Source organism: Citrus sinensis, chromosome 7, assembly GCF_022201045.2.
Source record: "Citrus sinensis cultivar Valencia sweet orange chromosome 7, DVS_A1.0, whole genome shotgun sequence".
Lineage (NCBI taxonomy): Eukaryota > Viridiplantae > Streptophyta > Magnoliopsida > Sapindales > Rutaceae > Citrus > Citrus sinensis.
In genome coordinates, this window is record NC_068562.1 from 27,677,103 (window position 1) to 27,689,790 (window position 12,688).

At 34.6% G+C, this 12,688-nt stretch overlaps 2 protein-coding genes across 4 annotated transcripts in view; one reads left to right on the top strand and one right to left on the bottom strand.

Annotated features, from left to right (window-relative positions):
• Positions 1–339: 339 nt before the first annotated feature.
• LOC102611459 (pentatricopeptide repeat-containing protein At4g19191, mitochondrial-like) lies at positions 340–3,299 on the top strand. Its single transcript, XM_052444352.1, has 2 exons — positions 340–2,250; positions 2,897–3,299. Exons 1-2 carry the CDS (start codon positions 404–406, stop codon positions 3,066–3,068), a joined length of 2,019 nt encoding a protein of 672 aa, XP_052300312.1. The 5' UTR covers positions 340–403; the 3' UTR covers positions 3,069–3,299.
• The window catches only part of LOC102611953 (cytochrome P450 71AU50-like), a 73,882-nt gene continuing 63,979 nt past the window's right edge, over positions 2,786–12,688 (bottom strand). The window contains exons 2-5 of one of the 3 annotated variants that reach the window (XR_003062890.2): positions 5,742–6,748; positions 4,191–4,807; positions 3,307–4,060; positions 2,786–3,118 (exon numbers count right to left, since the gene is read on the bottom strand). Coding sequence is in view for 2 of the 3 variants with exons in the window: in XM_006493805.3 (XP_006493868.2) it covers positions 4,193–4,807; positions 5,742–6,623 (1,497 nt within the window). In the remaining variant the exon portion in view is untranslated. The other 2 variants (XM_006493805.3, XM_025093715.2) reach the window with 2 other exon arrangements.

Below are 12,688 nucleotides of genomic sequence, written 5' to 3' on the forward strand. Positions count from 1 at the left end.
TAATGTACTAAGATTTGGTATAAATTTTCTACTATAATTTAATAATCCTAAAATTTTTTACAATTCTTTTATGTCTTTTATTTTATCTGGAAATTCTAATATTTTACTGACTATATGCGGTTGTAATTCTATTGTTCCTCTATCTATTGTTAATCCTAAAAAGTCTTTTTTTTTTAACAATTTTATTTTCTTATCATCACCATTAGATTTAATACAATCAATGGCTAAAATTATGGGTCAAAAATTTTTAAGCGAAATAATTAAAGTTAGAAAAACCTTTCCCAATATATAAAATATATATATATATATTAACGCACAATTCTATCAATAAAAAGTATAATAAAATCAAAACTCTTTGAAGCGGTTAGTAACGGACTTAATTTTACCGCCAACACATTGAGTGATGGCCGCATCTTCACTTCCACCACGTCTCAACAAAATTTATAGAAGTTCAACGATTAATCAATGGAACTCACAAATAAGAGAGGCAGTGGACAAAAACGAAGCCCACAAAGCCCTTCTTCTCTTTCGCCGAATGAAAAAAAACGACATCGAACCAAACAACTTAACATTTCCCTTCATAGCCAAAGCTTGTGCTAAGCTCTCTGACTTTTTATACTCCCAAATGATTCATGGCCACATCGTGAAATCACCCTTTTGGTCCGATATCTTTGTGCAAACAACAATGGTGGATATGTATGCGAAATGTGATCGGTTAGATTGCGCGTATAAACTATTTGACAAAATGCCTGACAGAGATGTCGCCTCGTGGAATGCGATGATTGTGGGGTTTGCTCAGATGGGGTTTCTTGAAAAAGTTTTGTGTCTTTTTTATAATATGAGGCTTGTTGGAATCCAAGCTGATTTTGTCACGGTTATGGGGTTGACGCAGGCGGCCATACATGCAAAGCATTTGAGCCTTCTGAAAAGCGTTCATTCGTTTGGCATTCATATTGGGGTTGATGCTGATGTGTCAGTTTGTAATACATGGATTTCCGCCTATGCTAAATGTAATGATTTGAAGATGGCGGAGTTGGTGTTTCGTGGGATAGAAGAAGGTTTAAGGACTGTAGTTTCATGGAATTCTATTATCGGCGGATGCACGTATGGTGATAAGTTTGATGATTCTCTTAATTTTTACAGGCACATGATCTATGATGGATTTAGGCCTGATGTAACTACAGTTGTTAGCCTTCTTTCATCATGTGTGTGCCCAGAGGCATTAGTGCAAGGTAGGTTGGTTCACTCTCATGGAATTCATTATGGCTTTGATTTAGATGTATCGGTGATTAATACACTGATTTCAATGTATTCCAAGTGTGGAGATATTGATTCCGCTAGATTTTTGTTTGATGGCATGTGTGACAGAACTCGTGTTTCTTGGACTGCAATGATTAGTGGGTATGCTCAGAAAGGAGACCTGGATGAAGCGTTGAGATTGTTTTTTGTTATGGAAGCAGCAGGTGAAATACCTGATTTGGTCACTGTGCTGTCAATGATTTCAGGCTGTGGGCAAAGTGGTGCACTTGAACTTGGAAAGTGGTTTGACAATTATGCCTGTTCTGGTGGATTAAAAGACAATGTAATGGTCTGTAATGCATTGATAGACATGTACTCTAAATGTGGAAGTATTGGTGATGCTCGAGAGCTCTTCTATGCTTTACCTGAGAAAACTGTTGTTTCTTGGACAACAATGATTGCCGGTTGTGCTTTAAATGGAGAATTCGTAGAAGCTTTAGACCTTTTCCATCAGATGATGGAATTGGATTTGAGACCAAATCGCGTAACATTTTTGGCTGTGCTTCAAGCTTGCACTCACGCAGGCTTCCTTGAGAAAGGATGGGGCTATTTCAATCTGATGACAAAGGTATATCAGGTAAATCCTGAATTAAACCATTACTCTTGTATGGCAGACCTTCTTGGAAGAAAAGGGAAGCTGAAGGAAGCATTAGATTTTGTTCAAAGCATGCCTATCAAATCTGATGCTGGTATATGGGGTACATTGCTTTGTGCTTGCAAGATTCACCGAAACATAGAGATAGGTGAATACGTGGCTTATCGTCTGTTCGAATTGGAGCCCCACTCTGCAGCCCCATATGTGGAAATGGCCAATATATATGCTTTGGGAGGAAGATGGGATGGAGTAGCAAATTTAAGAACGATGATGAAACGTAACCAGGTGAAAAAGTTTCCAGGGCAAAGCCTTGTTCATATTAATGGGAAGACTTGTACGTTTACAGTTGAAGATAGGTATCACTCTGAATCTGAACTAACATACCCAATATTAGATTGTTTAGCATTGCACTCTAAGGAGGAAGCATATTCATCACATTTAAAGGGGATTCCGGAGCATGAAGCTGGATGACACTTTTATCATTTTGACCCGCATACATTAGGCATTGGAATTTTAGTATCTGGATTTTGGAGGGAGATACATGTAGAAAATTTCTTATGAACCATTTTTCATTTCACATTCTGATGTTAAAGGAATTTTAGGATGAAATTTTATAGCACGTACAATTACAGAAGAAATATAATTGAATTATTTCAGATGTTTTTTAGTATTATCACACTTCTGGTTTCTTTGGGGAGATTGAAGTGTAGAAAGTCATATATATAGGGGCATTTCTATATGATAGTACTGCAGCTATTTATTTATTTTTTTAAGTTACATTCTTTTGTAGGATAAATAAAAGTATAACGAAGGGAAGTATAGATCATCTTCATTAAACTTACATAAGGAAGAAAAATAAAACCACTAACAAAATTCAGAAACAAATCAATAGACAACAATCACATTCAATTTCCTTCTCATTCTTTCAATTATTAGTAGCATGACAAATCTTCTTCCCACCTATGTAAGGAAGTTTATTTTTGACATGTTTTTAATCCTCAGGATTAAGAGGAAACTGGTTAGCTGTCTTGGTATATTTTGGAGGATGAGCACCTTCCTTGCAAAGATAATAACAATGACAATTTGGTTGATGGCATGCACCCCAGGCAGGTGTTGTGGGATGCAAATGAGTGCAAAATTGATGGCATTCTGGTTGCTTGCATGGAGAGGGTGAGCCTGGTACCTTCTCATTTTTGCATACATGCAACCATCTATGGCTTTCACCTGTAACAACACCTCAAACTAGTCATATATAGGATCTAAATAAGTTTTATTGTTTTGATAATTTTTAAACAAACTTTCTCCAGGTTTTCCAAAACGGAAAGATAGTGTCGACAATTATAAAGCTCAGATATATGAGTTTCAAAACGTGTTAATGTTTAATAAAGTGAGTTTTATGTATAAATAATTACCTTGATTAAAGGAGATAAAAGTGATGAAGAGGATTAAAGCTACAGAAAGAGGCCTCATCTTTGATTGAAACGAATTTGAATTATTCCGGATAAAATTGAAGAAATTAAGAGAAAGAGTTCCCTTACATACAAGGGCGAGTGCGTGCTTTGGCTTCGAGTAAATTATATTTATTAAAGGAAGGTAAATCTGAGAAATTTATGAAAATTTATTGAAGTTCTAGTGCCTAAATTGCTGCAATAATTTATATAACGCTGATTTTTTTCCCCGTGCAATAACATATTAGTTTTAGAATCAGTCATTAAGTTCATGACCAATCTACTCGACAGGAAGTGCTTGTTTCATGACCTTTGTTGGGATTCTGAAATAAAAAATATTTATATTTTGTGTGTGAGTATTGACTTGGAAACACCGTGACTTTAGCCCCGGGGTGCCTTACCCTCATGATAAGTTGAACTCTAGTAACAATAGAAGGTATTAAGTGGCTAAAATTTCTCATCCTATTCAAACCTTTAAGGAAAAAAAGAAATTAAAATTCTGACATGTGATTCTATCACGATATCGACATGAATTTTTAATTATTATTTTTATTTAGGTTACCAGACCCCAACCAACCCCACACACATACAAAATGGGATGCACTAGTCTTTTGGTGTTGTCATCTCGTTGACTATGTTTTTGTTCTTCCTCAAAATGCTGAGGAAATGGCTTGGGAGTAGACTCTGAATAGATCCCTTGCTTTTGCCTGTGCATACACTGTGGCGGAAAAATAATAAAAACAAATAAAAACTTTATTACCATATATATTTTATTTGTTTGTTTTATTTTAATTTTATTTATTAGTAACTGCTTTAGGCTAATCCAGAGATCGAACAAACAACATTACCATTAAGTGCTAAGGCGATAGCTTGGAACAGCCAAAAGATGTTTGGCCCGAGGAGTCACAAGACCAAACTCTTCTGTCATGTCCAATTCAGTTGGCAACATTCCCTCAGGAAGCTCCCAATCAAAGCAATGCACCAGCTGTGCGGTCACTTGCTTAACGACGGTGAGTGCCAATTGGATTCCAGGGCAACCCCTGCGGCCAGAACCAAATGGCAAAAGCTGGAAGTCATGTCCGAGAACATCAACACTACTCCCAACAAATCTTTCCGGAAAAAACGTCTCAGGATCAGTCCAGGCTTCAGGATCTCTTCCAATTGCCCAAGCGTTTACAATTACTCGCGATTTTTTGGGTATGTGGAATCCGTTAACTGTGCAATCTTCCATAGATTCGTGTGGAGCCATCAATGGCGTTACAGGATGAAGCCGCAGGGTTTCCCTGACAACCATGTCTAGGTATTCTAGGTTTTCCAAATCTGATTCTTCAACCATTCTTTTTAAGCCCACAATATTTTCTAGCTCTCTTTGTAGTTTCTTCATCACCGTAGGATGCTTGATGAGTTCTGAAAGTGCCCACTCGACTACCGTTGGTGAAGTGTCTATTGCTCCCGCAAGCATGTCCTGAAATTGAGGAAACCATAAATGACTGAAGCATATATCTAGGGTTAAAAATGACTCATGCAGATGATCTTCTATGGCATGTATATTGCTATTTATGTTTACTGGCCAAGATCAATTCTGATATTATGTATCAATCACATGTCTATATTTACTCATGTGAAAGCCAACACGAACACTACAACAAACAGTTATATCACCGATGAAATATATCCGAGGGCGTAAAATACCTTTGATAATAAATACTTTTTCCTAAGGTGTAAGATGGCCGTCGGATAAGGATGAAAATATAATCAATATTCCCGAGGGCAATTTGCCCTTGATGATAATGAATGCTTTGTCGAAAATGCTTGCTAGACTTAACTAGAAGCACCCCAAAATTTACACACTTCGGTCTTTGAAGTAGAGTACTAAAACCACAAGCCCACAGCCATAACTTCCAATAATTTTTTTCTTTGGAGTAGCGTACTTGGCAAATTTTTTTCTTGTAAATTTAATTACTCTTGGTAAAATTAAAAACCTAAAAGAATGAAATACAAATAAAAAGAGGAAATATCGGTTTGCTAATAAAGTACGTAGAACATCCAAGAAACTGATTAAAAAATAGATGACCCAAAAATTGACAATTAATACTCCTTCGTAAGAAACATGAATCGGATAATTTTGTAGCTAAAATACAAAATTCAGTCTCTGATACCTTTTCGTTTTACACTTAATCTAAGAACTTATAATGGGTCCCCTCTAGAAGGGGGGACAAATTATTCAAAATATGTGCAGCAAGAGTCTAGAAATCATCGGTTCTCTTGAAACTTATGTTGGTTATGGGATTAAAGAATTACTTAATCGTACGAAAACCCAGTGGCGTAGGCGTGGCCATATTTTATACATAGCGAGGGCAAATTTAATATACTTAAAGAATGCGATTTGATGTGCTTACCATAACTACGGCTTTGATATGCTCTCGATCGATCTTTTTCTCAGTGTCTTCTGATCCCTCGAAGCTCAACATCACGTCAACGAAATCCTCGGTTCTATTTTCATCCTTAGATTGAATATGCTCATCGATAATCTTCTCCATAAACGCATCAAACACCTTGGCAACAGCCTTCGAACGCTTTGTCAGGCCCTGAAGATCAAGTCCTGCAATTTGAGGAATGTAATCACCCAAATTAGGCTTCCCAACCAATTCGAAGCCCTCTCGAATCACAGTCTCAAACCCTCCCGAATCGAATTCATTATCCGAACGTTTCTTCCCAAGTACCATTCTACAGGTCATGTTAGTACTCAAAGCCGAAAGCTTGGCACTTATGTCAACCACACAACGGGCATGCGCCGCCTCTTTGAAGTACTCAATCAAAAGATCAAGGTCTTCTTTTCTTGTTGGTTGAAAATAATTGATCTTGGCATTACTCAACAGATTTTGGGTGCAAATTTTTCGGATTTTTCTCCAATAAGACCCATATGGGGCCATTGCAAAATTCTTTTGCTGATAAGACATATACTTAGTAGCTTGAAGGGGAGGCCTGCTGGCAAAGATAAGGTCATGTGTTTTGAGAAATTGCTCAGCTGCTTGTGGTGAAGAGACAACAATTGTAGTCATTAAGCCCAAGCGTAAGTGCATGATGGGGCCATATATTTTGGCTAGTTTATGTAAAGCTCTGGGAGGAAATTTGCCCAACAAATGAAGGCATCCGAAAATTGGAAACCCTTTTGGCCCTGGAGGTAATAATTTTCTGTTCTTTTTGTTTGTTTTCGAAGAAAATGCTTGGAGGAAAAAGAAAATTGCAGCTAGAGCAAGTAAAGTCGATAACCACGACATGATGATCTATTAATGCTAGGAAGTTGAGAATCCAGTTTTCAGTGATGAAGATGCAGAAATGGTGCAACTGGGACATTTATTTTTATAGTTGGAGAATTTGTTCGCAGTCAAGAGAGTTAGTGAAGGTGTTTAGTGATGAGCATATAATACATACATATTTTACCCTTAATTATATAATTGCTAGTTATGTTTATTTATTATTTTTAATTAATTGAATGATTTTATTGAATAGGGAATTAATTGGGGATTAGAAATAAAAAGTACAAAAAGAATAACAATTTAAGGGAGTATTAGTCGAAGCCGTGATAGAGTTAAGAACCAAGAGCATATGAAAGCCAAGCATGTGAAGCCAAGAGCAATTTGCATTTAAAAGGAATTTCAATTCTCCAATTTAGTTGCACGTGCATGGCATTTTGGCATTGCACTATGTTAAAGGGGCCCGCAGTTGACTTTCAAAAGTTAGAATTAATGGCTTATGGTAGCGTTAAATTGGAAAAAAGATTTCAATTAGAATTGAAAAATGATTTCTTTAGAATTGTTGGAGAAGAATTCGGTCAATTTGCATTATAAAAGGAGGGCGGCCGCTAGAGGAAGAAAAAGGAAGCAAAGGCGATTCGGTAGAGAGGAAAACGAAGAGCTGCAGCAATTTACTTTTTCCATGGCTGATTTTATTTTTTTTGTTGCTCTCAATTCAAGTATATCTAGCTAATTTTCTTATACTGAGGTTAAGGATGAAACCATATTCAATGAAATAATTATCTTTTTATTTAATTAATTCCCTATATATATATTTTTGATGATTGTGGTTTTTATTTCACATGATTAGTTGGATGTTATTAAAGTCTTTTCATCAATTCTGTCATGCATTGTTGATTGTTAGGATTAATATTCGATTAAATCTATGTTTGGATCTATAAAGTTTATACATGATTATCTTTGATTCTATATCTTTTATTAAATTGTTTACATAGAGTGCTTAGGGAAACTTTGACTCTTTGTTATTTAAGATGCTTACATGGGATGCTTAAATATCATACTATTAAGCAGAAAAAGAATCTACATTAGATTTAATTACTTGGGCTTAATTGTTATATCCATGAGATGACATAGATTGATTTCAAGTTGTCACTCTAAAATTGGGGATTAATTAATAATTAGATAATTACTAGTTGAATAGTGGTAAATTCTGAAACCTTGGTAATTTTTATCTTATTGAATTCTCCTTTATTTTAATTGTTTCCTTAGTTTAATTGGTTTAATTTTCTTAGAAACTCAATTTGGTCAACTAGGTTAGCATTAATATTAATTTTAGATTTAAATTAGACTTTTTAATTTATAACAATTCTCGTAAGATCGATCTCGTTACCACTACTCTATTTCTAAATTCGTGCGTTTGTGAGTATATAAAAATTTTTCACGACATTTAGCTTTTGTGATATCCTTCTTTTGCTTCCATTGTTGTTATTGGTTGCCGTTTTTGTCGGACTTCACAAGAGAAAGTGACAAGTTTAAAAGAAAGAGTTGCAGTGTCGTCACGACACTCGTACCCAAAATTTCGGAAAATTTTGAAATAATAGATTAAGTGATAGAAAGTGAGTGCCCATTAATGACTGGCAACCCCTTGGAAAAAAATTGCCTTATGTTTTAGTCGCGCGTCTTCGTTTAATTTATTTTTATAGATGGAGAATTTGTTCGCAGTCAAGAGAATTAGTGAAGGTGTTTAGCTTTTGTGATATCCTTCTTTTGCTTCCGTTGTTATCGGTTGCCGTTTTAAAATAATAGATTAAATGATAGAAAGTGAGTGCCCATTAATGACTGGCAACCCCTTGGAAAAAATTAATTTGACTTACGTTTTAGTCGCGCGTCTTTATTATTCTACTTTTTATTGATATAAAATTATCCAACTTTTTTTTTTCTCCCAATCAGGCAGTGACAAAGCTTCACTGTAAATCGAGACTCTAGATTTGGCGTCTTCCTCTTCATTTCTATTTCTTTTTTCAAGTTCATTTCACATAAATTAACAATTTCTGATTCTCCCACACAAGACCGCCAACTGTACCTCAAGATTGAAGGTTTGGTTACCCTGTCTTATCCTTTTCATCTTTTTTAAAGTTTATATTATTTGTGCTTGTTTCTTTAAACCGTTATTGATCTATGATTGAATTAGATGGTATAAGATATAATTATTTTTTATTTTCATACATTTAAGATTTGAATAGTATTTATTTTATTTATGTTGCAAAATCTTTTTTTGTTTATGTATTAAAAATTTTAACATAAACTTCAAATCTTGTGCTATGATCGAATTAGTCCCCTAACCAAAATTCTGAACTTACAACATAACTTTTTAGCAACTACCAAATCAAATCTTGTGCTATGAAGGACGGCTCTTTTCAGAGCTCTGCATTCCAATTCTTTATTCTCGACAGAGAGACAAGAAAAGCAGAGAGGGCTGTGAGCTTATAAAGAGAGAAAAATTAGTTCCTCTTTTATAAATTTTTTTTCCCCCAGTTTTAAGTGAGAGAGGGAAATATTAGTATGGGGTCCTACGAAGCAATGTACATATGGCATTGTATTAATATTCGTTAAGGTGAAGCGCGCGGCTGCGTTGTTACAATAATTGAGTTTTATCAAGTTTTACTTTATTTTATTTTTTATTATTACTAGTCATTAAATTAATCACTATTCCAATTAAACTAATTCCAAGCCTACTCTTGTTAATATTACAGGAAGAAGTTTGTGGAAACCTATCTTGATATGTAGTTCATCTGAAACTCAGTTTAGAGATTAATTCCAAAAAATTATGGAGAAGCCCATTTCTAACCTAAGAGAAGTTTTACTAGGTTGTAACCGAAGAGAAGTTTTACTATGACAACCTAGTAATTTGAACTATCACTCTTAACAGTAATGAATAGAGGTGTCAACCATTAGGATAAGGAATGGTCGATAGTTCAAAGCCATTTTTTCAATTTATTATTTTTGTTATATGTTTCAAGCCAAATCATAGGGGTGAGTTTGATAATGGCTCTTTTTTTCTTGTTGGTCACATTTCATGTAAATCAATTTATTCGAAACCGGTACTTGAACTTGGTCGCTAAGAAAATCCAAAACGCTACTTAATTACATTAGATGATAATTATGTGAAAAAAAATTCTAATTGCTGCTGGAGAAAGGGAAAGAAGTCATGTAGAGACAGATAGATAGCTCACCTGTAAATATGAGAAAAGAGTGAGTGTTTGATAACTGTTTTTAAAATTATTGTTGTTAGCTGCGCTATAGCAATAATTAGAAGTGAAAAGTACTCGTTATGTGTTAAACAAATTTTATTTTAAAAGTATCGTGAGTTTTAAAAGTAATTGCATATATTTAGTAAATCTTACTATTTTATTATTGTAAGATTGCAAATGGTTAATGGGGACATAATGTTAAATGAAATCTACTTAAAGATTCAAATAAACATGCATATATAAGTCTCCAGGAGCCAGGCCAGTTGATTTTTAAGTAACTTAATTTAGCTAGTCACCTGATTTAAAAATTGATTTTGGCTTTGGTACCCCTCTATCTTTTTTTCCTTAAATCTACTACCAAATGGGATAATTTTTCAAAAAATGATCTAAAAGAATACTAACTATTGAAATGATTTTTAACTTCTCAAAATCATTTTTGAATTTCTCAATAGCAGTCACAAACAGGCCCTAATGTTAAAAATTATTGAGTAACGATCATATAAATTATTTCATAAGCTTTAAGCTTATTGAATAAATTTTATTGTTAAAGTTCTAAGTTCAAAAAGTTTAATTTGGCTGACCACCTTAGTTCGACTCGCGGGAATTACAAGATTATATGAAATTAAAAATTTACCAAAACCTTTTAGAATAATTATGATACCGCACAAATCAAATATTGAGGTACAATATCTACTTTCAAATATTAGTAAGCAATCTTCTTTAAAATAATTGTTGGGTCGCAAATGATTTAATTTATTAATTTGTTTTTTTTTTGTTTCTCTTAACACCTCCTCTATGCTAATCCAGAGATTGAACAAACAACATTATCACTAAATGTTTAGGCAATAACTTGGAATAGCCGAAAGATGTTTGGCCCAAGGAGTCACCAGACTAAACTCTTCTAACATGTCCAATCCAGTTGGCAACATTCCCTCATGAAGCTCCCAATCAAAGCAATGCACAAGATGTGCAGTCCCTTGCTTAACGATGGTGAGTCCCAGCTACGGCCAACAACAAATGGCAAAAGTGGAAAGTCACATCCACAAAGATCAACATTACTCCCAGCAAATCTTTCCAAAAAAACAATTTCTCAGGATCACTCTAAGCTTCAGGATATCTTTCAATTGCCCAATCATTTATAATTACTTGCGATTTATTGGGTATTTGGAATCCGTTAATTGTGTAGTCTCAATAGATTCGTGTGGAATTAGCAATGGTGCTACTTGATAAAAACTGCATGGTTTCCTTGACAACCACGTCCAATTATTTGAAGTTTTATCTAAATCTAATTGTTCAACCATTCTTTTTAAGCACATAATATTTTCTACCTCTCTTTGCAAACTGTGGGATGCTCTATAAGTGCTGAAAGTGCCTACTTGATTACCATTGGTAAAGTGTTTATTGCCTTCGAAAGCATGTGCAAAAATTAAGGAAACCATAAATAACAGAAGCAGATGTTTAGAAATCATCAGTTCTCTTGAAATTTTAAATTATAACGTAGATTATGCCTTAAAGAGTTACTTAAATGTGCCAAAACCTTTATACCTAGTGGGGGCAAAATTAATTTACTTAAAGAATGTGATTTGATGTGTACTTACCAAGATTGTGCCTTTAGTTTGCTCTCGTTCAATCATGCGCTCGGTTTCTTCTGATCCCTTAAAGCACAACGTAACGTCAACAAAATATTTGGTTCTATTTTCATCCTTGGATTGAATATATTCATTAATAATCTTCTCTAAAAATGCATCAAACACCTTGGCAACAACCTTTTTATGCTTTTTCATGCCTTGAAGATGAAGTCTTGGAATTTGAAAAGTGTAATCACCTAAGTTAGGCTTTATAGCCAATTCCATTCTCTCTTGAATCATAGTCTTAAACCCTTTCTCATCGAATTCATCACTCTAATATCTCTTCCTGAGGACCATTTTACTAGCCATGTCAGCATTCATAGCAGAATCCTTACCACTTATGTCAACGACACATTGGACGCACGTTGCCTCTTTGGTGTACTCAGTTAAAAGATCAAGCGCTTCTTTTGTCATAAGATGGAAATAATTTATCTTGACTATACCTAATGTTAGGAAATTAATGGATGACGTAGACACAACTAAAGTGAAATTGAGAAATAATAATCATCTATTGACATTGGAATTTACGTGGTTTGTCTTTTAGCCTACGTCTATGGGCAAGATATAAAGGTAAAAGTTTACTAGTTAAATGGAGATTACAAATGTTAAAGTATTTTAGCTTACCGCCAAAACCCCAATACACCTAATCTCTCATTCATTAAACCAAGAGCTTAAAGCTCTTACGATACTCTCAATCTCCAACTATTGGCTCTATCACTTATCAAATAGATTGGGAATTCAAGAAAATGGGATCGGATACTCTTCCTTTGCACTCCAATCTATAGACCAAGCAATGCCCACTTTCCTAGTTTTCATTGGCGGATAATCATAACTGAGAAAGAATGTCCCTCTTATCTAGGGATGCAAATCAACAATGATGGGCTTTAAAAGAGAATATAATTTTTCACTAACATTCTCGTTTGGTGCCAAAGTCAAATGTTGCATGCTAGCCACACGTCTCCAATTTACTCAACACTTAATAATTCTAGAGTGCATATTTTTTAGATTGTTCTCCAATAAGACCCATATGGGGAAATTGTAAAATTCTTTAGGTAATAAGAAACATGCTTAGAAGCTTAAAGAGGAGGCCTGATGGCAATAATAAGGTCACGTGTTTTGAGAAATTACTTGGTTGCTTATGGTGAAAAAACAACAATTGTAGTCACTAAGACCAAGCGTAAGTGCATGATGTGGCCATATACTTTGGCTA